General features: G+C 55.7%; 11 protein-coding genes across 11 annotated transcripts; 5 read left to right on the forward strand and 6 right to left on the reverse strand.

The window, feature by feature from the left end:
- Nucleotides 1-51: 51 nt before the first annotated feature.
- On the reverse strand, nt 52-447 carry KVR01_012403 (uncharacterized protein; the record flags this gene model as incomplete). Its single annotated transcript, XM_044786488.1, has 1 exon — nt 52-447. The coding sequence occupies one exon, from the start codon at nt 445-447 to the stop codon at nt 52-54; it is 396 nt and encodes a 131-aa protein (XP_044638591.1).
- A 1,475-nt stretch (nt 448-1,922) lies between these two features.
- On the reverse strand, nt 1,923-3,551 carry KVR01_012405 (uncharacterized protein). The gene is made up of 2 exons (XM_044787448.1): nt 2,326-3,551; nt 1,923-2,262 (listed from the first exon to the last, which is right to left on the reverse strand). Exons 1-2 carry the CDS (start codon nt 3,094-3,096, stop codon nt 1,975-1,977), a joined length of 1,059 nt encoding a protein of 352 aa, XP_044638593.1. The 5' UTR covers nt 3,097-3,551; the 3' UTR covers nt 1,923-1,974.
- Nucleotides 3,552-3,581: 30 nt separating this feature from the next.
- KVR01_012498 (uncharacterized protein) lies at nt 3,582-6,119 on the forward strand. Its single transcript, XM_044790094.1, has 2 exons — nt 4,135-4,919; nt 4,974-6,119. The coding sequence occupies exons 1-2, from the start codon at nt 4,287-4,289 to the stop codon at nt 5,355-5,357; spliced, it is 1,017 nt and encodes a 338-aa protein (XP_044638686.1). The 5' UTR covers nt 4,135-4,286; the 3' UTR covers nt 5,358-6,119.
- A 302-nt stretch (nt 6,120-6,421) lies between these two features.
- KVR01_012415 (uncharacterized protein) lies at nt 6,422-7,338 on the reverse strand (the record flags this gene model as incomplete). Its single annotated transcript, XM_044791553.1, has 1 exon — nt 6,422-7,338. The coding sequence occupies exon 1, from the start codon at nt 7,307-7,309 to the stop codon at nt 6,422-6,424; it is 888 nt and encodes a 295-aa protein (XP_044638603.1). The 5' UTR covers nt 7,310-7,338.
- A 1,094-nt stretch (nt 7,339-8,432) lies between these two features.
- On the forward strand, nt 8,433-10,669 carry KVR01_012429 (uncharacterized protein). Its single transcript, XM_044786683.1, has 2 exons — nt 8,433-10,192; nt 10,259-10,669. Exons 1-2 carry the CDS (start codon nt 8,696-8,698, stop codon nt 10,589-10,591), a joined length of 1,830 nt encoding a protein of 609 aa, XP_044638617.1. The 5' UTR covers nt 8,433-8,695; the 3' UTR covers nt 10,592-10,669.
- Nucleotides 10,670-11,026: 357 nt separating this feature from the next.
- On the forward strand, nt 11,027-12,118 carry KVR01_012461 (uncharacterized protein; the record flags this gene model as incomplete). Its single annotated transcript, XM_044792742.1, has 4 exons — nt 11,027-11,076; nt 11,147-11,273; nt 11,340-11,421; nt 11,478-12,118. The coding sequence occupies 4 exons, from the start codon at nt 11,027-11,029 to the stop codon at nt 12,116-12,118; spliced, it is 900 nt and encodes a 299-aa protein (XP_044638649.1).
- Nucleotides 12,119-12,383: 265 nt separating this feature from the next.
- On the forward strand, nt 12,384-13,531 carry KVR01_012466 (uncharacterized protein). The gene is made up of 2 exons (XM_044794395.1): nt 12,384-12,650; nt 12,741-13,531. Exon 2 carries the CDS (start codon nt 12,817-12,819, stop codon nt 13,468-13,470), a length of 654 nt encoding a protein of 217 aa, XP_044638654.1. The 5' UTR covers nt 12,384-12,650; nt 12,741-12,816; the 3' UTR covers nt 13,471-13,531.
- Nucleotides 13,532-13,611: 80 nt separating this feature from the next.
- Nucleotides 13,612-14,802, reverse strand: KVR01_012499 (uncharacterized protein; the record flags this gene model as incomplete). Its single annotated transcript, XM_044791636.1, has 1 exon — nt 13,612-14,802. The coding sequence occupies one exon, from the start codon at nt 14,800-14,802 to the stop codon at nt 13,861-13,863; it is 942 nt and encodes a 313-aa protein (XP_044638687.1). The 3' UTR covers nt 13,612-13,860.
- A 719-nt stretch (nt 14,803-15,521) lies between these two features.
- KVR01_012336 (uncharacterized protein) lies at nt 15,522-15,959 on the reverse strand (the record flags this gene model as incomplete). The annotated part of the gene is made up of 1 exon (XM_044791360.1): nt 15,522-15,959. The coding sequence occupies one exon, from the start codon at nt 15,957-15,959 to the stop codon at nt 15,522-15,524; it is 438 nt and encodes a 145-aa protein (XP_044638524.1).
- A 330-nt stretch (nt 15,960-16,289) lies between these two features.
- KVR01_012492 (uncharacterized protein) lies at nt 16,290-17,711 on the forward strand. Its single transcript, XM_044781699.1, has 2 exons — nt 16,290-16,582; nt 16,660-17,711. The coding sequence occupies exons 1-2, from the start codon at nt 16,436-16,438 to the stop codon at nt 16,927-16,929; spliced, it is 417 nt and encodes a 138-aa protein (XP_044638680.1). The 5' UTR covers nt 16,290-16,435; the 3' UTR covers nt 16,930-17,711.
- Nucleotides 17,323-17,910, reverse strand: KVR01_012453 (uncharacterized protein; the record flags this gene model as incomplete). Its single annotated transcript, XM_044792385.1, has 3 exons — nt 17,323-17,491; nt 17,557-17,834; nt 17,902-17,910. 3 exons carry the CDS (start codon nt 17,908-17,910, stop codon nt 17,323-17,325), a joined length of 456 nt encoding a protein of 151 aa, XP_044638641.1.
- Between the last annotated feature and the right edge of the window lie 1,994 nt (nt 17,911-19,904).

Raw genomic sequence — 19,904 nt, forward strand, 5'->3', positions numbered from 1 at the left:
ACATTTATATCTTTGATTGTGACTGGAAAGACTGTCAGGTCAGCCACGGACCTATTCCCCCAAAACCCTAATGGCAGCATCATAAATATCCGTAGTCGAGCTCGTGAACATGAACTTGGGCACGGGGCCCTGCACCTCCGCGACAATAGTATTGACAATATCCTCAAAGAGAGCCGTGTACTCGACCGCCCCACGGATGCCAAACCCGATGGACACGCCGTCCCAAGTTGAGCCTCTCAGCAGCTCCCTGATCGCCGGCAGTGCCGCGCCGGTGTCCTTGCTGTCGGCGAAGTAGAGGGTGAAGTCGAATCCCGCTGCTCTCAGCCTTTCGAGCTCCCGGTTGACTTCCTGCTGGACCCGCTCGGGGCTGTAGGCAGGGTCCTGCGAGGAGCTTTCCTTGAGGATGCCGATGCCGAGGATCTTCCTTTTGGGTGCTGTGGGGGTCATTTTTCGCTAGAGGGAATTTCGATTTGAGTTTTGATTGATTGAAGGATCTGAACGGATACAGCGTCTTGGTAGGTGGATTTTGAGTGTGTTGCGAAGTTAGTGTCTCTGACTTCTGTGGCAGTTGGCAAACATAAATAGTTGGGCGGCCGGGCATCATCCAATCTTCGCAAGATTTGTAGACATTGCGTAAGCAGAACCGCGCTTACAGATCACTACAATAACAACAGGTATTGCCTTCTCTATTCGGCACGCGATGTTGAGGGCGAGCGCGAGATGCCAAGGCGTTAGCTGTGCCGGGACCTGGCATCAATTGGAGATCGTGTCGCTATAGAATGGGAAGCACCAGAGCCTATCACAATTTCAGCTAGCTTAGGATCTCAACAGCTATCCTTCCTCACTTACACCTACAACCTTGATTTATAAAAAAAACCTTAATAATTATCAAGGTTTGGACTGAAAGCTGAAAAGACTCTGCGGGTGCTGCACTTATCTAGGTACCTATGGCATCGGCCTTGGGAAACCATTCACAGGGAGCCACATTAGTCTCAGCTAGACTTTCAGCTCAGACAACCTTGAGCTTGACAGTCCCTGATGTGTTCCCCATTGGGATGGAGACCGAAAGTACTGTTCCGCACACCGTCAATTTGTAATCTTTCACCTCTTTCCGTAAAGCTGTTGTACATACTCCAGACCTTTGGTTGCCCCCTGCGCCGGGAGACGATACAGCCCTCTCGCGTGGCTGGATCACAACGCATTTCCACAAATGTCACACTAGGAGCGACTTTCTAACATCTGTTTTAGCAGATGAAGTTGGACGAGCTGCCGTGGAGAGCTACGGCAGCTGCCACAGACGGAGAGGTCCCTACCTCGGTAGAGCCGCGACCAGCATAGGAAGAGGCAAAAAGAAAAGACCAAAAACATACAGCACCGGGTATTCGCTGGTCGTCACCGACCCAACTACTAATCCAGCGATTAGTGGCTTGACTATGGGAGAGCGGACGGGATCCCGTATTTTCCACTATCTATGGCCGTATGTGCTTGAAACGGTGGAAAGGTGGATTATATGTGGAGTCTGACTGACTCGGAAGCCAAGGGTCAGTGGCCCCACGTTACCTCAGCACCTTCAAATGTGTCATGACTTCTAATTTATGAAATACATTTCAAAAAGGCTATAATTATGCTTGGGTATAATGTGCTTTTGAGTCTGGCCTTATGAGTGATCCAGAGGTAGGTTCGTCTTCAGGGATAGGTGCTGGATTTGCCCGCCATGGTTATCCAGAGTGGAATATGAGAAGTGACATATCTACTCCAGTATTTTCTTGGCTTGAGGCTTAGTTGACACTAGACATGAACCAGGCGCAATACGATGACCGTTCGTTGCATTGGGTGGGTCCAGGTGTCTGCTGTGCCGCTAGCTTGCTGCTGTGGCAGATGCATATATGCACGTCAACATCACTCGCACAAGGGTCTGCTCGTGAAGCTGAAATCAACAATTGGTATCACTATGGAATGCTGTGCGAAACGTGTCTAATAGTCCTTGATCTTCAAGACGGCCTTGCCGTGGTTCTCGCCCTTGAGCAGGCCGAGGAAGCCCTCCGCCGCGTTGTCAATGCCCTGTGTGACGTGCAGCTTAGTCTTGAAGCTACCATCCGCGATCCAGGCCTGCACCTTCTCCTGGTGCTCCCGGGCGTAGGCCGGGCCGAAGCCCTCGTCGCCGACGATGAAGCCCTGCATGGTGATGCGCTTTGACACGACATCCATCAGGTTCTTGACCCCGTACCGCTCAGACCGGTCCTTGACATTGTACTGAGAGATCTTCGATGCCTTGTCAGTATTTCGGTGCAATTTGAAAGGGGGAACGCTGGAGACATCACTTACCATGCCGCATGCGACAATCCTGCCGTGCACGTTCATGGCCTCGATAGCCCCCTCGAGGACCTCACCGCCGACGTTCTCGTAGTAGATGTCGATGCCGTTGGGGGCCAGCCTCTTCAGGGCGTCAGATGTCGACTCCTTCTTGTAGTTGGTGGCGGCGTCGAAGCCAAGCTCCTTGGTGATGAACTCTGCCTTGTCGTCGGAGCCGACGCTGCCAATGACGGTGAGGCCGTCGTGCTTGGCGAGCTGGCCGACGACCTGGCCCACGGCACCGGCGGCGCTGCTGATGAAGATGGTCTCGCCCTTCTTGGGCTGGCCGATCTTGTACAGGGACGAGTAGGCGGTGAGGCCGGGCATGCCCAGCTGGCCGAGGAAGAGCGCAGGGTCGAAGTTGTGGGGGTTGTACAGCTTGCGGGCGCGCCCGGCGGCGATGAGCTCCTTGGGGACGTAGGCGTACTGGGCGATGGGGACAAAGGCGGAGACCAGGTCGCCCTCGTTGAAGTCTGGGCTGTCGGACTTGAGGACCTTGCCGATGGAGGTGTTGGCAATGGGGCCGTCAATGTCAAAGGCCGGGCTGTAGGACTTGATGCTTGGGTCCCTCATACGGGGGCGCATGTAGGGGTCGAAGGATGCGACCAGGTTCTCGAGGACCAGACCCCCCTCGGGGACGGCATCCAGGTCGATGGGCCTGTCCTCGACGGCAAGATCCTGCCCGGGCACGGGGAAGCCCTGGGGGATCTTCTTGAAGATGAAGGTCTTGTTTGGGGTAGACATGGTGTTGGGTGGTTGGAACGAGGACGGCGATAAGACTGATGGGGGTTGAAGTGGTTTATCCCAGGGCAACTGGGCTGTCGAGTCAGGGCGGGTGATGCTGTTATATCCTGTTCACGGTGACGTTCTGATGAATAATGCAGGTCGACCCCCTACCCGCGGTCCCAGCCCGAAAAAGGGTTCCCACTCTCGTGCAGCCAAGTGCCGCTGCGTGTACGGAGGTAGTGTAAAATCTGGTCAACAGACAGTCGCCATGCCTCGGCTCAGGCCCTGCTGGTTTTAGTCATCTTCAGGGTCGCCGATCGCCGACGAGCCTCGGCGAGTGGGGCTTTTAGGCGGGCTCGCATTGAATAATGTTACCTGCTAAGAAGGCGTTAGAACGAACTAGAATGCGGACTGTGGATAAGAAAAGGAGTGCCAGGCTATGTTGCGATGTGTTTTTTTTTTGGTGTTTTTTTAACTGGGTAATTCTGGCTGACATATCAACTGTTGGCTGCTGTCCAGGGGACTCTGTCGGCTTTGCTCAAGTGCTTACTGCCTGCGCCGCCAACGTCCATCGCAGGCGCTAATTCGGGACGGGACCAGGTGCTCGGATCATGGCGCAATCAAGGCCCAGCAGCGTTGACGAAACGTCTTTTGCCCGAAGTATCACCGCAAGAGGGAATAGTCTTTGCTGATGCGAACCATCCAGTTTTGGGCGACGGTTCTAGATTCATTTGCACACGACCATGCCTCTGCGGCTGGTGCAGCTGGCCTAGATGAGTGCTGTCTTTGATCTCCCGCCACGAGTCGTCGAAAACACAACGACATCAGCTGGTCCATCACTACAGAGTCGGTCACAGCCATGCTGCCATGGAAACAGTGAGGCTCTTCTCAGCCCGCTCGCGGCCACTCCGCAAGCGTGTGAGGAGCGGGATGATATTGAGAGGTCAGCAGAACTCCTATGGCTTGTGTGGTTTGTGGTTATAAATCCAACCCCCCGCCGTTCACGAGACCGGGTGAGGCATGTCGGACTTTATTGAGGGTTCTTGGTAATTGCATCCCAAACTCCGGCCAGTCCAGGCTGACGTGTGTCCCCAAGTGTGTTCAACCTGTGCTGTTACCCCACGCCGCAGAACAAGCAGACCGGCCGGAGAGCCGAGGTTGTGCCAGGGATGACTGGAGTTGCACGGTAGTGGCCGCCGCCGGTCATCATGCAGCTAGATCGGCCTCTGGTCAGGCCGGTCCGCCGGGTGTCACAAGGACCACGCCGTCACTTGGCACGAAATCAGACACCGCTCTCCGCGACACACCCTTTCACGTCACGATCCACGAAAGGAGCCCTCCATCACAGCCGACACACGCAGCCCCCCATGGCTTCGGACGCGGTCGAGACGCTGTCGAGCATCATCGGGTGGACGTACATGCTCTGCTGGACCGCCTCCTTCTACCCCCAGGTCCTCCTCAACATCCGCCGCAGAACCACCGTCGGCTTTTCCATCGACTTTGCCCTCCTGAACATCCTGGGCATGACCTCATATGCCATCCACAATGTCGTCTTGTTTGCATCTCCCGTCGTGAGGGCCCAGTATGCCCATCGCTACCCGCGGAGCCCCACCCCGACCGTGCAGCCAAATGATATCGCCTACGCTGTCCATGGTGCAATCATCACGGTGCTCATCTACTCGCAGTTCTACCCGAGGCTGTGGCGCTTTTCCCAGGCCACGAGTTCGAGGTGCAGCCGCTGGACCCTCGGCTTCTTCTGGGGCTGCATCGCTGCCGTGCTGCTCGGGGCACTCGTCGTCGGCCTACACCCGACTGCCTTCAGATGGGAGTGGCTCGACGTGGTGAGTTGAACTGGGAAGCAGGCTTGGCGCATAACCTAAACCCCGTTCTCACAGATATACCTCATGGGAAATGTCAAGGCCTTCCTCACCGTCGTCAAGTACGCCCCGCAGATATGGCTCAACATCCGGCGCAAGTCGACCCGGGGACTCAGCATCTCACAGTTCTCGCTCGACATCACGGGTGCCGTGCTGTCGCTGGTCCAGCTCTTCATTGACGCGGCCCACGGCGGTGACTGGTCCGCGGTCCTGGCGAACCCTGCCAAGTTTGCCCTGGGCAACGTCACCGTCTTCTTCGACCTGATAGCCTTCTTCCAGCATTACTACCTCTATCGTGGGGCTGTGGACGACGTGCTGGTCCCGCCTGATGACAAGTTGGATGCGGAAAGGGAGCCGCTGTTGCCAAGCCACGCTCCGAGGACGTCGCTGCCGACATCATGAGTTGTCGCCCGGGTATGCAGCATTCAATAACCACGCAGGGAATGAGCCAAAATGTCTCAGCAGCCGGCAGACCATACTATCTGGGTTGCACAATAAGCACACCGTTTCAAAATCCCCAAGACTTGTAGCTGCATCTATAACGAGCAACTAATGCAAAGACGATCTTCAGTGTCGTCACAAACGAGGCTCATACCACGAGACCCAACTAGATGTCTAAGCGCTTCGGCTTGGATTTGAACAGACCGGAAGAGCCCACTGCAATGCGGCTTCAAGGCTCATGTGTTACTGAGGGCAACCGCGTCCGCTGGAGTCATTTCAAAGTTTGGGGCGAACATACAATATCACTTGCGTTCTATCATGTGCTTGCTGGATATCGTACCGACCTGAAAAGGGAGGGCTGTTCTGCGGCGCAGAGTTACAAGTGCTATCGCCGTGCCAGAGTCATAGAACCAAGAGCATTGAATCAGCCTGATCGCAACTGTTGTTTCCACAAACCCTAGCACGAACGGATTGATTGCACGGATGCGTGGAGCAATTATTGTAGTACTCACCGACTGGTGCTGCATGCCAGCACACGAGCACACTGAGGACGAGAGCATTGAAGTTTTCAAGGTCATACATACTTAAGTACTTGTCAAGCCCCTAGACCTCCTCTCCCGGGAAGAAATTGAGATGAGACACTTCTCGGTCAAACAAAGCCTGGCACCACAAGCGCTGGACAACAAAGAAAAAGCCATGTGAGGGGACTCGCAATTATTAGCCGGAATAAATCCCTGGTCCACGAGGAGTAGGTTGGACATGAATATTCATTAAAGCCGTTTTTAATAACCGCGCAGAACTGGTTATGGACTCCCTGAGTCCACACCCACAAGTTCCCTGATGCAGGCTAACTATGAAGCATACTAAACCGCCGACGAATCACTTCTGGCATGGGCAATGAAGGTCGCCATCTACAACTCCTGTGGCCACACTACTTTAATATGTGAAGTGCACAAATCAAGGTCTACAATCTCGAACCCGGCGCCGCCCGAAACCTACGCGCTGGAACCTGAACAAACTCGTGCTCAATGAGGGCGCTGGGACCGATGGACAGGGATCCACCAGAACTCCCGGCCTGTGGGGCTGTGGACGATGGCGTCGTCGTCAAAACTCACAAACCCGTCTAGTATATGGACGGGGACATCTGAATCCTCGGCAAAGGTCACCCCGAGCAGACCGGTAGGCACGCTGCCGTTCCGCCAGTTGGGCATGGATCGCAGGCTGCTCAGGTAGTCCCACATCAACACCTGGTGGCGTTCGACATGTTCCTGCCACTGGAGCGGTCCCTCGCCCACGGGGTACTCGACCCCGTAGAGGTTCCCCGCGGTGAAGCGCATGCTGATGTCGATGTACTCCTCACACGAGTCTGTCGTACAGTCCCAGCAGTCCTCCGCAAAGCGGTGTTCGTGCGGATGCAGCTCGGGGATGGTCAGTGGCACCATGGAGTAGTCCTCACCGGTGGTAACTGGCAGCCTCTGCGGAGGGATGGGGTGCAGACACCCGATGAAGAGAAGGCTGGCGCGGCAGATTGGACAGGTCTTGTCTTTATCCCGATTCAGCTCGTCTTGAGCGGCACTGTGCCCATTGAAGCACTCCTGGCAGAGGCAGTGGGCACAGGGCAGCACCACGCCAACCTTCTGAGAGCCGTCAGCAAGTTCCCAAGGATCGGGCTCTTGGGTGGGGATACCACGAATCGCGATGGGGTACGCGCAGATGGGACACGAGACTGAAGGCGCCGGGCGACCCGCCGGGTCTCGCAAATAACGCTTCACTGTCGTCCAGAGGTTCGTCTCCTCCCCGGGGACACAGCGCCTCCTCTTGGTGGGCCTGTCGTTCTTCAGCGTGCTGATCTCGCAGTGCTTTCGCTTCCGGGACTGGACAGGCAGCTGCGAAAGTCTTTGAGGGGATGACATGTCTCGAGTTCTGTTGTCGTGGAACTATGCCGGATAGTCCTGGGGTTTGTGTTCAAACGAGCGTGAGGTGGGATTCTCAACCTTTCCAGAAGCTGTGTGGTGATGGGCACGTGGTAAAACATTCTGGTCAGGTCGTGCTCACTTAAGTACGATTGCGGACCGCTCACAACAATACATTCATTCAGTCCAGCATTGACACGGGAGGAGCCAGAACAAGAGGATGGTTGATTTTGACAATAATGCTTTACTTCCGAACAACCAGGATTGTTTCATACCATGTCCCTGTTCCCGACAAAGAACGAGTGCCACAATGCCGCATGGCAAGCTTTGTATTTCGACTGAAAATTGCATTGTAATTGCTTTGTTGTTGGCATAAGAACATTTCACTGCATTGTACTGTTCTCCGACTACAATGAGATACGGCACATCGGGTAGCTTCCGGGGTCAGTTGTGCAGTACACTTTGCTCCGGCCAATCTACAATCCGCACCCCACGAGCCGTGGCTGTGGAGAAATTCTCCCTGCGTGTGCACCGGTGGAAAGTCTGGCTATCTTTGGGCTGGATTCATCAAGGAATAAGTCTAGATCATCATCCAGGATCGTCAACTTGTGACTGGCAACGTACACAGCATGTGAGTGCTTGCGGATGCTCAAAGCTGCGTCAGCTCATAATCCTGGCCTGTACCGTCCGACGCGGAATTCATAATGGGGTGGGTGCTAACCCGATGAAAGCATTTGGCTTGAGTATCACAGCACTGCATCGCTGGATCCAGGGAGTTGAAAGGGAGTTTGCCTATTTGAATGGCACACATCCTTGGGGCTCAGGCCCAACCCGTCACTGTATGAACATCATGCCGGATATCCGGATTTCGATCAGGTTTGCGCATAATACATACTGAATTACAAGATCTCATCACTCCTATCTCTATGGCTGCCCCCGAGGCACTGACGCAGAGCCATGTTCGCCGTGGCCGCGGGGAGAGGGTCTTGGCGAGATGCCAGGGACCTCGAAGGCGGTGAGGACGGCCCTGATTCGCCCAACAGCTGAGATTAGTCGCGGTGGAGCACTGCCTGTCTGGTGCCTTTGCCGCCTTGGCGTGATAAACGACGACTTGGACCTGTCGTTTTGGGACTGGGCCGCCATTGATAGATCGCAACGTGCCCTCCGGGGTGCGATATGATTAGGCCCATGGCTCGGAGACGGCGCATTGAGCAGCTTGGCGACCTGCTGGCCCAGCTGCCCCTTGCATCTCGCCCCGTGTGAGGCTCAGCTGGGATCGACGCGTCGACGACTACAAATGCTACCCGTCCCCGGGGACGGGCAGTGTTCGAGCAGGATGTATCTGTGTCCACCTGCCGCCCAGCTCCCGCCCGCCGACCACCCAGCATGAAGGGCCTCCTCTGCAGCGTCGCCGGCGCTCTGCTCACCCGCTCTGCAGCAGCGGTGAGCATCTCCGAGATCAATGGCAACAAGTTCCTGTCGCCGTACAACGGCCAGAGCCTGACCAACATCAGCGGCCTGGTCACTGCCAAGAGCTCCACGGGCGTCTTTGTCCGGTCCACGGCCCCGGACAATGACACGGCAACGTCCGACTCCGCCTTCATCTACAGCAGCAGCGTGGGCGGCTCGCTCAGTGTCGGAGACATCATCACCTTCAGCGCCAGGGTGAGCGAGTACAGGTCCAGTGGCTCTACATACCTCTACCTGACCGAACTCACCTCGCCGACCAACGTCGTGGTTGTCTCCAGCAACAACACGGTCAAGCCTCTGGTGATTGGCGAGGACACCCTGAACCCTCCGACCGAGCAGTTCTCCAGTCTTGACGGTGGCGACGTCTACGCCCTGCCCAATGCTGTTGCCAACGTCTCAGCGGTGAACCCCGTCCTGGACCCGGCAAACTATGGCCTTGACTTCTGGGAGAGTCTCAGTGCAGAGCTCGTCACGATCAAGAACGTGACGATCATCTCCCGGCCCAGCTCGTTTGGCGAGACATGGGTCACTGGCGGGTGGCCAGCGACGGGCCGCAGCGAGCGGGGGAGCCTGACCATGACGGCCCTGGACTCAAACCCAGAGGTCATCAAGATCGACGATCCCCTCGACGGCACAAAGAACCCAGCCGCGCCCAAGATTGGAGACAGGGCGACCGATATCACGGGCGTTGTCTACCAGCAGTTCGGCGCTTACTACATCCTGCCCCTGACAGCGTACCAGCTGACCGCCCTCGCTGAGGGGACGGCCCCACCCACGACCCTCGAGAGCACGCGGTCCTGCGAGGGGATAACCGTTGGCGACTACAACGTCGAGAACCTGGCCCCGACAACTGCGAACCTCCAGGGCAGGGCGGACCACATTGTCAACTACCTGGGCGCGCCCGACCTCGTGTTCGTGCAGGAGATCCAGGACGGCAGCGGCCCGACCAACAATGGCGTTGTCGACGGCAACGCCACCCTCACGGCGCTCGTCGACGCCATCGCGGCCGTCGGCAACGTCACCTACTCCTTCGTGGAGATTGCCCCCGAGGACGGAAAGGACGGTGGCCAGCCCGGAGGAAACATCCGCGTGGCCTACCTGTACCGCCCCGAAGTGGTCAGCCTGTACAAGCCTAACCCGGGCGACAGCACCACGGCCACCGGGGTCGTGGCTGGTGATTCCGGCCCGGAGCTCACCTTGAACCCCGGCCGGATCGACCCGGCCAACCCGTGCTGGGATGCCAGCCGGAAGCCGCTGGTGGCCACCTGGCTCGCGGAGGGCGCCACGAAGCCGTTCTTCACGGTAAACGTGCACTGGAGCTCCAAGGGCGGCAGCTCGAGCCTGCAGGGGGACCTGAGACCGCCTGTCAATGGAGTGGTCAACAACAGGCTCATCCAAGCCAACGTCACAGGCGTAAGTGTTCCCAGCTGTCCTGCGTCTTCCCCATGGTTTCGAGGAGAGGAACTAACCAAAGCACAGTCTTTCATCGCCGAGATCCTCGCCATTGATCCATCGGCAGCAGTCATAGCCGCAGGGGACTTCAACGAGTTCGCATTCGTGGAGCCCCTTGTCACCTTTGCCGAGATCTCTGGCCTGGCGGAGCTGGATGAGGTTGTCGGCATTCCTGTGGAGGAGCGGTACACGTACACCTTTGACATGAACACTCAGGCCCTGGACCACATGTACGTCAGCCCGGTGCTCGAGGAGGGTGCTGAATACGAGCATGTCCACGTCAACACGTGGGCGGTTGAGAAAGATGTTGTGTCTGACCACGACCCGAGCGTCGCACGCTTTGGGGTATGTGGAGCATGATGGGACTTGTGATGTAGCCAGTGTGACCAAAGGCTCTTTAAAGAAATCTGAAAGCATTCAATACATTTCCTGATGGTGTACGGGATGAGGATGACTGGCGTGACATTCGAAAACCATTGCGGAGTCTGGGCAGATAATCCAGATCGTAGAGAAAGTAATCGACTGTAGGTACCTGGGTACCGAGATGAAGCGTCCACATGGGCATTGACCTACCTCAGGGACTTACCTAGCACCTCCTACCCATGTGGGCTGCCCACCTGCAATTCCTTCTGCCTCAACTCAAAAATCAACTTTCCAGTCACGAGGACAACGACAGACCACCAAGTCCTTCTACCATGCCTCGCAACAGCTGCAGTCTCCCGTTCAATCGAGATGTCTCAATCCGACGACACAGAAGAAGTTGTCGTTGCCGACAGCATCGCAACTTCGCCCAAAATGCTCAACTTCGACAATTCACGCCAGCTCTTCATGTCAAGTGACCTAAGGTGCGATCTTTACTCGAAATCATTCATTTCTTGCTTCGCACTCGAGCCTTATCCCTGACATTGAATGCAGCCTGTTTGAAACCGGTCATTTCAGCGACGCGGTGCTTGTTTGTGGGAACCACGCTTGGAATGTGCACCGAAGCATCATTTGCAAGAGATGCGCATGGTTTGAGAAAGCCCTTACGGGCCCCTTCTTGGTAAGTTTAGAACTCTTGACGGGACACTGAGATTCCAGGGCTTCGCTAATTGTTCCATCCACTCAGGAGTCCGAGACCAAGACGATCACTCTGACAGACATGGCGCCGGAGCCAATCGAAGTCGTGCTGCGTTACCTCTATTCAGGTGGTATGTATTTTTGTTGGGCTTCTATTGATTTCAGTTGCTGATTTGCGGTACAACAGCTATAGACAATGCCGCCGTGCAAAGGTGCGAGGGCGAGTGCATCCTGAGCACATACATCCGCCTTTGGTCGATGGCAGACTTTTTCCTCATGGAACCACTAAAGGCCGACATACTTGCCGCAATGGAAGAGTCTCTAGAGGAAAACATGAAAAAAATGTGCAACGCAAAGTTCCTCGTCGACTCCCCGGAATGCCAAGCGATCATCCAAGAATTCTTCCACTGTGTGGACACCACTTACCGTGAGCTACCACACACTCAGCCATGCAAAAAGCTTCTCCTCGATTACTGCCATGCAATCAGGCTCAACCTTTACCGCTCAGACCAATTCATTGAGATGGTTTCCAGCTACCCGGAGCTCGGGCCGGACCTCTTCATGATTGCCCTCAAAGGACGGCAAAGCAAGTGGGCTGGAGACTCCAAAGGGGACTACAGGAACTTCTCTGTGTACACAAAGTGTTCTGACTGCAGCCGCAAGTCAAAGTACGCCAATAGCTGGAACATCGACCCACAGGCGTCAGGGGAAAACATAAGGATCATGGAAGTCCCCTGGCGCTGCGAGTTTTGCGTGAAGGAAACCGGTTACTGCTGGCAGGGACGTGAGAGTCCTGCGGCCCAGAAGGAGGCGGACGGAATGTTGTGAGGGGAGGAAAGTCAGCGTCGCAGGCTGCTGCCTGTGCACGCTGATGTTTGAAGAGGACACCAGGGCTTTGCTGGCGTGCTGACTGGGAATGGTGGTTGACAGTCGAGCCCACGGCGTTGCTCTGGCTCTTACTGCATTCTGAGTCTGGGCACAGTCTCCAGCTTATTTCGGAGGCAGGTTTGCACCATTACGAAGAGACTGTTAGATCCTTGAATGATGCTCATTTTGCACAAACGCATGTGAAGTCGCGATGGCATTTGGGCGGCTGCCTTGGGCGTGGTGGTCTGAAAAGGGAATATGCTAACTGCTACTTACCTTAAGTAGGTAAGTAAGCTCCCGCCTCGTCTCGCCTTTCCGTCTTTGAGAGTCAGCAGCTAGGCCTTCTCGGCTCGCCCTTCCCTTCCCTCACGACCATTTAAACTACTTTCAGCTCGTTTTCCAGATGCGTCTCCATGGCTGTCGATAACTGTGAGACGTCCCGCGCGGTTGATTGCAAAGCAAAGCCACGGACCTCAACCACCAGAAACCATTTGTAAGGAGACATGACGCTGAAGGAGGACGTCTCTCGTATAAAATGGAGGAAATGTGCTGTTTCTTCCAGCGACGACTGATTGAATGCAAGGCCAATCGAATCTTGCAACACCCAGCAAATATTATTTCTCATAACCGTCCAGAAACAGCCTTAAGAATCTATCAAAATGGCCGCTGCAATTAAGAGTGTCGCCGTCGTCGTCACATCGACACGTGGAGTCCGCGTCGGACCCAACGTCGCATCTCTCATCTCAAAAGTCCTCGAGCCCTCGGCAAAGGCCGCGGACATCAACCTCAAGACGGTCGACCTCAAGTCCTTCAACCTGCCCGTCTTCAGCGAGGCCGCAATCCCAAAGATGGTGGCGCCGGGCGGGGCGCAGTTCGAACAGGAGACCTCCAAGGTGTGGGCCGACGAGATGAACTCCCACGACGGCTACGTCTTCGTCCTGAACGAGTACAACTACGGCATGTCGGGCGCCGCCAAGAACGCCATCGACTACCTCATGAACGGCTTCACGGGCAAGCCGACCATGCTGGTCAGCTACGGCGTGGAGGGCGGCATCCTCGCCAACGACCAGGCCAAGGGCGTCCTGTCCGCGATGGGCCTGACCGTCGTCGAGCCGCGCCCCAAGCTGGCCTTCTTCGGCGGCCGTGGCCCCGAGGGCATGCTGGCCGTGCTCGAGGGCAAGATCGGGGACGACACGAGGAAGGACTGGAGCGAAGGCCACAGGGACGAGATACTGGAGGCGTTTGAGAAGCTGGGCGAGCAGCTGAGGGTTCCCAAGCCCGAGGGTGACCAGCTGCCCCCCAGCAAGAACTAGTAGTGCCCGGGTGGCTGTCGACGTCCATCACGTTGAATTTCACAGGTGGCAGAGCATTGAGAGAATTGTTTCTTTATCATAGCATCATAGCATCATATCAGAGAGCATGGAACATCAATAGACTTCGTAAATCTGTCCAATCACGCCCTCTCTTCAGTGTCCCCTCGTTCATTTGAGATGTTGTCGCCATTGCAGTACACCACCAGCTAAGCACGCTGCCAGTCGCCCGAACCCCCCACGGGGTCGCTCGGCAGTCATACCACTCATCCCTTGCTGATATCACTGCCAATGGCTCGGCGACTCGGCATCCTCCTCAGCAGTGGGCGTCGCGGGGCTGGGCGGAGGAGCCGGAGCCGGAGCCGACGAAGCGGACGACGGGACAGTAGGCCGCTAGATCTCCAATTGTCGCTGCGCAAAGGCTATAAAGCAGTCGATATACGAATCAAGTCGCGTCTGCATGAAGACGCACCGTTTTTGGAAAAGGGAAGAGACGCGCTCGGGCGGGAGGAGCCAGGACCTGACTAATACCTGGACCGCCTTCAGCTCGAGTGCTAGTTCTTTGGCCAGATGGCAGGCATACTCGGTGAAGCTGACCCGGTGGCCAGCGTCAAGATCCGGATGGAGGTCGGACCAGGCGTCCAAGTCTGCGCGCGGGTAGGCGGTACGCCGGTCGCTGGCCGAAGGTTCGTCGGGCCCTCGTCGATACGGGCTGGGGGCCACCCTCTCCATGTACCTGTCCAATACATAGAAACAGACCTCTGGGGGTTGTTCGTTGATAAATGAGATTGTGTCAACTGTCCGCTTCCTCGCCGAGTCCATTTCCATCTGGGACCAGCACTGGAGGAGGAAAATGTCGAAGCGCAGGAAGTCGCGGCGGTCCATGAGGTGCTTGTCGATCCACGGTGCATAGGGGTGCAGGAACGAGCCCTCGACACACCCGTAGGAATGGTGGATGACTCGCGAGAGCCATGTTGCGTCAGACTTCCAAGGACCACACCGCCACGGGCCGGACAGACACAGGAGATAGATGTAAGATTTTGCAAAAGGCCTTGGGGACGTCAGGACCCCGTGCAAGTGTTCCAGCACCACCCTGGCGGCGTAGAACCACCAGGCCATTTCTCCGGAAGCCCAGTAATGCGTGTTTCCCTGCGGCTGCTCGATCAGCCTTGTCTTGACTGTGAGGCGCAGGCATTGAAACCCACCCTTGGAGAGAGATTTGCACATGGGTGCGCCGTCGCTGAAAAGCAAGGGCCTTGTGGGCAGGCTGCGTTCATCCTGGGGCATTGTGGGTGCCGAAGTATCGAAGACGAGGTCAGAAAATTCATCATCCATCCTGGCGGGTCTTGAATTCCGTGAGCGGTTTTGTATTCGAAGTGATGGGAGGTGGTCAGAGGTGGTAGAAGTGGTTCGTGGACTAGAATTTGGCAAGCCTTATTGAGTTGTTGAGATGGAAGAGGATGATGCTCCACCGTGGATTTGGGGCAAATGTCTCGATTTAAATGGGCTGGAAACTCTCCATTTCCTCCAAAATAATGTGTGTGGTCGTAGGGCTTGGATTGCTACCTAGAGATTTTCATCAACATTTCCGTGCTACTCACCAGCGGCGCCGGTGCGAGGCCACACTAGAGAGCTTCTCGCCATGCCCCAGGCCGTGGGTTTTTTTTTCCTCTTGGAGAAAAGACGAAAAAGAATCTTGCTCCAGCGAGCCCAGTAGGTGACAAGTCTCGCATAGTCTGAGGGACGAGGGTGTGACAGTAGTAGCCAAGATACAACGGGCATTGCCCTGGGGATTGGGGATTGGGGTAAATCAACAAGCTGGACGTAGACGGTGGAGTAAAAAAGTCGCAATTGTAGATTGCCGCGCTGTATTTGTATCGAATGTATCGAATGCCGAAGCCCCACGAGATGCGTATCCAACCAAACGCCCGCCCTTTGTAATTCGACCAGATCCACCACAAAACACCATGCTGACTGACGCTCGCGACCACCCGTGTTGTTCCTGTTGGCCTTCTTCTTCTCCTCCTCCTCCTCCTCCTCCTCTCCTCCAGGGTCTAGCCGCGGCCGCCGTTGTAGTCGGCGCCGCCGGACCGCCGCAGCTCCTTGACGATGTCGGCAAGGACGAGGTCGCGCTTGTCGTCGGCGTTGAACTCCTTGCTGTAGTGGCTCAGGACCTTCTTGAGCTCCTGGACCTCGGCGAGCATCTTGAAGCGCTTTGCGGAGTGGACGTTGGGGCCGTTCCATATTATCAGGGCGAACTTGACGCGGGTGCTCTCCGAGTCGTTTGCGTACTCGACGCGGGCGTAGGCGTACTGGATCTGGTCGTCGGCCAGCTTCTCGACCATTGACTCGAAGGACTCGCTGCTCGACTCCTGCAGGCCCATCTGCTTGCTGGTGGTGCCCGACGAGATGAGCAGCCACTTGGTCTCGTCCTTGTCGCTGCGGACGGCCTCGTAGGCGGCGGCGAGCTCGGGGGAGTTGATGCCGGACATTGTGCACGGTGGTGTCGTTATCTTTTTTTCTGTAAAATATTATTATTATTGTTGTCGAGATGTCGAGAAGTCGAGGCGCAAGTTGGAACTGGCCGACCTGTCGTCGCAGACGTGTCTCGATGGCTGCCGCCCGAACCCTGCACGGTCTGTTCACGACCCGCCCTGGCAGGGACCTTCCCTGCGGCGACTCCGAACGTTCTAGTGTCAGGGGCTTGCTGCTGGGCTTGCCGCTTAGGTAACACCCATTATTATTTATCGATCTTGCAGGGTAGCTTGGGTGGATCGGCACGGCCCTTGATGCCCATGTTACCATGTGCTTTGCTTGCATAGGTAAGTACCTAGGTATGATGCGCACCTTCTCGAGCTTGTGCCATTTTACCGGACCTCTGACCTTTGAAGCTCGACAGCCCATACGTCCATTTTAGTCCAGCCAGATCCCCCGCCTGCTCTTCCCGTCCCGAGCAGCCCCAGCACTCATGTTCCTGCGTCAATCACTGCGCTCCCTGCGATCCGCCCCGAGCCCGAGCAGACCAACCCTGAACAACCGGCTGTTCGCAGCCATGTCGCAACCGGCCGGGAGCTCCGAGTCTGGCGGCCCGGTCGAGCAGGCCATCCGCTCCAAGGTGCCCACCCCAAACCCCCTCCTCCGCCCCAGCAACCGGGGAGCTGACGCCATCCCGTGATCCTGTGCTGCATGCAGCTCGTCGACAAGTTCGGGAGCAACATCCAGATCTACAATGACTCCCACCTGCACAAGCACCACAAGGCCATGGCCGGCAGCACCTCTGCCGAGACACACTTCCGCCTCGTCATCGTCTCGGGCGAGTTCGACGGCACCAGGCAGATCCAGCGCCACCGCATCGTCAACCAGCTGCTCAAGGAGGAACTCGCCCGCGAGGGGGGCATACACGCCCTGCAGATCAAGGCCCTCACGCCAGAGGAGGACGAGAAGAGGGCCGCGCAGGAGTAGCATAGACACTGACTGCTCTCATATCACACAGAGCCACCCCCTGCTTCGCCCCAGTCTTCGTGGCGTTTGCCGAATCTAGTGCTCGTTACCGACCATTTTTGGTGCTCAATACCAACCTGTTTTGAGTGCCTCACAGGCCTGAATCCGGCACTGAGCCGCAAACTGGGGCCGCCAAGAGACAGCCAGAAGACCGGGTCATAATGAGATACAATGTCTGCATTGCTTGTGTCAACTCGCTACCTCTCCACCATGATCAACTTATAAAGCATCTGGAACCTCTACCAGGCAGGACCCAGAGGCTCACCTGTTGCCAGCGTCACCCTCCAAACCCCCCTCGGTGATCTTTACCCCATCTCGAGTCCATTTCCCATCTGCTGTCCTTCTGTTGCCAGGTCAATGGCCCTGGTGCCCATCATTTGCAGAGGTCAAGCGTGTAATGCCAAGCTCGTAGTCATCGACCACCTCCTCTGCGCGCCGAGACTCCGTAAAGGTCCAGACTCCAGCGGCATGGACAATGTCCACACCATAGAAGCCCATTTTTTGAAAGAATTCAGGGCCCAAGCTATGAAAGCATCAGCAAGTCTTGATCCTCCTTCAACAGCAATGGATATGGGCCTGGGTGCTTACAACTCCCTAGTTCTGGTGATCTCGGCAGTCTGCTCAGGGCGGAGATTTTCGCCTGGGTCCAGACAGATCCTCCGGGCCAGCGTCCTGAGGGCCTTGACGAAGGTCAAGCAGTCATCACGGGACTGTTTCTGCGCCTCTTTGCCTTGGCCTCTGTAGATTTCTGTGTCCACAGCGTTGATGCAACGACTTAGGAAGTACTCGTTGACATTAGGCAGCCTGTCCATGTAAGTCCTAAACTTCAAGTACCCGTCGGTACGGCCACCATCACTGAGCTCCGCCTGGGTTTGCAGCTCACATCAGCAACTCATACCACTAATGTAGGGGAAAAAAGGAATGGGCACATACAGCTGCCATGGTAGTGAAGGATGGCGAATTTCTGGTTCTGGTGGCTACCAAGGTGGTGAAGGATGGCGAATTTCTGGTTCTGGTGGCTACCAAGGTGGTGAAGGATGGCGAATTTCTGGTTCTGGTTACTACCAAGGTGGTGCTTGTCCCAAAGGGCCTTGTTGAATCAGGTTGGAAGGCAAGTCCGAGGGGAGGTTGGAAGAGATTGCTCAGTTCTGAGCTGTGTTTGTACCAAAGTGGACGTGTTATGGGTCCAACAGGGCCTGTAGGTTGTCCATTATCCGGAGTTGTGTACTGCCTGCTGTCTAAGGTCCGAAGTCATGACTGCCCGGGTGAACGAGTCCCGCCCGGTTGTCCTAAATTGTAAGTTGGACTGACTGGTCCTCCAGCTGCAAAGAACTATAGGGCTGCTTCTTCATCCTGTAAGTCTCGAGGCAACATCAAGTAGCATCATTGTGATTTTGAACGCTGGACCTTTGAGTGTTTACCACTGTGTGAAGGGACCATACGCCTTCAGGTGTATACCTTGCGGATTAAGAACGAAACTACTCAGCGCCATGAACCAGCTTGTCCCGCAGTTCGCTAAGTAGTTTGCGGGATTGACAAAGACTCTATGCCCGGGAAGTCATGGTCTTGTGATTTGGGCAATAAGTTTTCGGGACTGCCCAGTCAGCATCTATTTTTATTTGCTTTGAGCCACTTGAAGGAGCAGCCACCAGTTGTGAGATCCTTGATTTGTGAGTGGTTTTGTTTCTAATCCCCATACATATAAAATGTATGTGGCGCCTTCATACAGTGATCCTTGGTTTCTATTCCATATCTCCAAGGGCGAAGACGGTCAAATAAGGTGGACCTCGACTTGGCCTGGAAATGTTGTACACCGGACGGAAGCAAAGCTTTGGCTCCTTTCGTCCCAAGTCGTGCAGCCTATCACAGGCATTCCAACTGCCTGAGATTGGTGATGGGACGGATCAAAGCAGGCAGGTATCTATATACATATATACAAGAGTGTTCCTGTGACAAAGTCTACCTGAATACTATACCACACTATGCTCTACTGATCGGCGGCCTGTTTGAATCCTGAGAGATGTCTCCAAGCTGTTATCACCACATATCATTTATACAATCCGAATTACACATTGCTCAAACCAAATGCACAAATTCTTTTATACCCAGAGTCTACGCTGAGATCTTGAACTAACAGGCATGGCAATTGATTGCTCAGACTGAATGTGTCTCGATTTTGAAGCCGAGGTCTGCCACCTGGCAGTATTTTGTTTTCTGTCCGTCCAAGGAGCTTGATCAGGGGCAAACCAGGGCGCCAGCATCAACTGCCAGCCGAGAATATCTTCCTTGCAGAGACACAACAGGAGAAGGAAATTAGAAGATGGAGTCCTACGTTTACTGTGGTAAGAATCGATGACGTCTTGAGCCATCGAAGATCAGAGACATATTTACAGACCCGGTGCTTTGGTACCATCGTCGATTCGATTGTACTAATTCCGTATGAAACAGTGTCTCACAAAGGGCTAGCTTCTTGGAGTGCAGGCTCCAACCGCTTGGTCATCCGAACACGCGAGGGAAGAAAACGACTCAGCTCGCCCTAGCAGCCATAATGCGCTGCGAGGATCGAGATCCGTCTCACATTCCCACTTGGGCGTTTACTTGTCCATGCCCAACATGGGACTTTCTGGCGGTATGCACATCCGAACCATGGGCGACCCCGGATGGCCGGCCGCCACGAGGCTATGCCAATCAGCAACAACCTTGGAGCAGGCCGGTTGCGACAGGAACCGAGTCGCCGGCCGCAGGGGACGGCCAGCGAGGCCGGCGCCAAGAGGCCGACACGTAGGCGGGCAGGTGAGGCTGCATAATCCGCTACCGGGCCATCTTGGAGCTAAGCAGCCAAGAATTCCTCTGCATTGAGGTCGGTAGCGGCCCCTTGGTCTGGGAAAAAATCCCATGTGCGGCGGGATGCGTTTTGGGCGCGCCTGGAACCGATG

Source organism: Diaporthe batatas (assembly GCF_019321695.1).
Source record: "Diaporthe batatas strain CRI 302-4 chromosome Unknown Contig00019, whole genome shotgun sequence".
NCBI lineage: Eukaryota > Fungi > Ascomycota > Sordariomycetes > Diaporthales > Diaporthaceae > Diaporthe > Diaporthe batatas.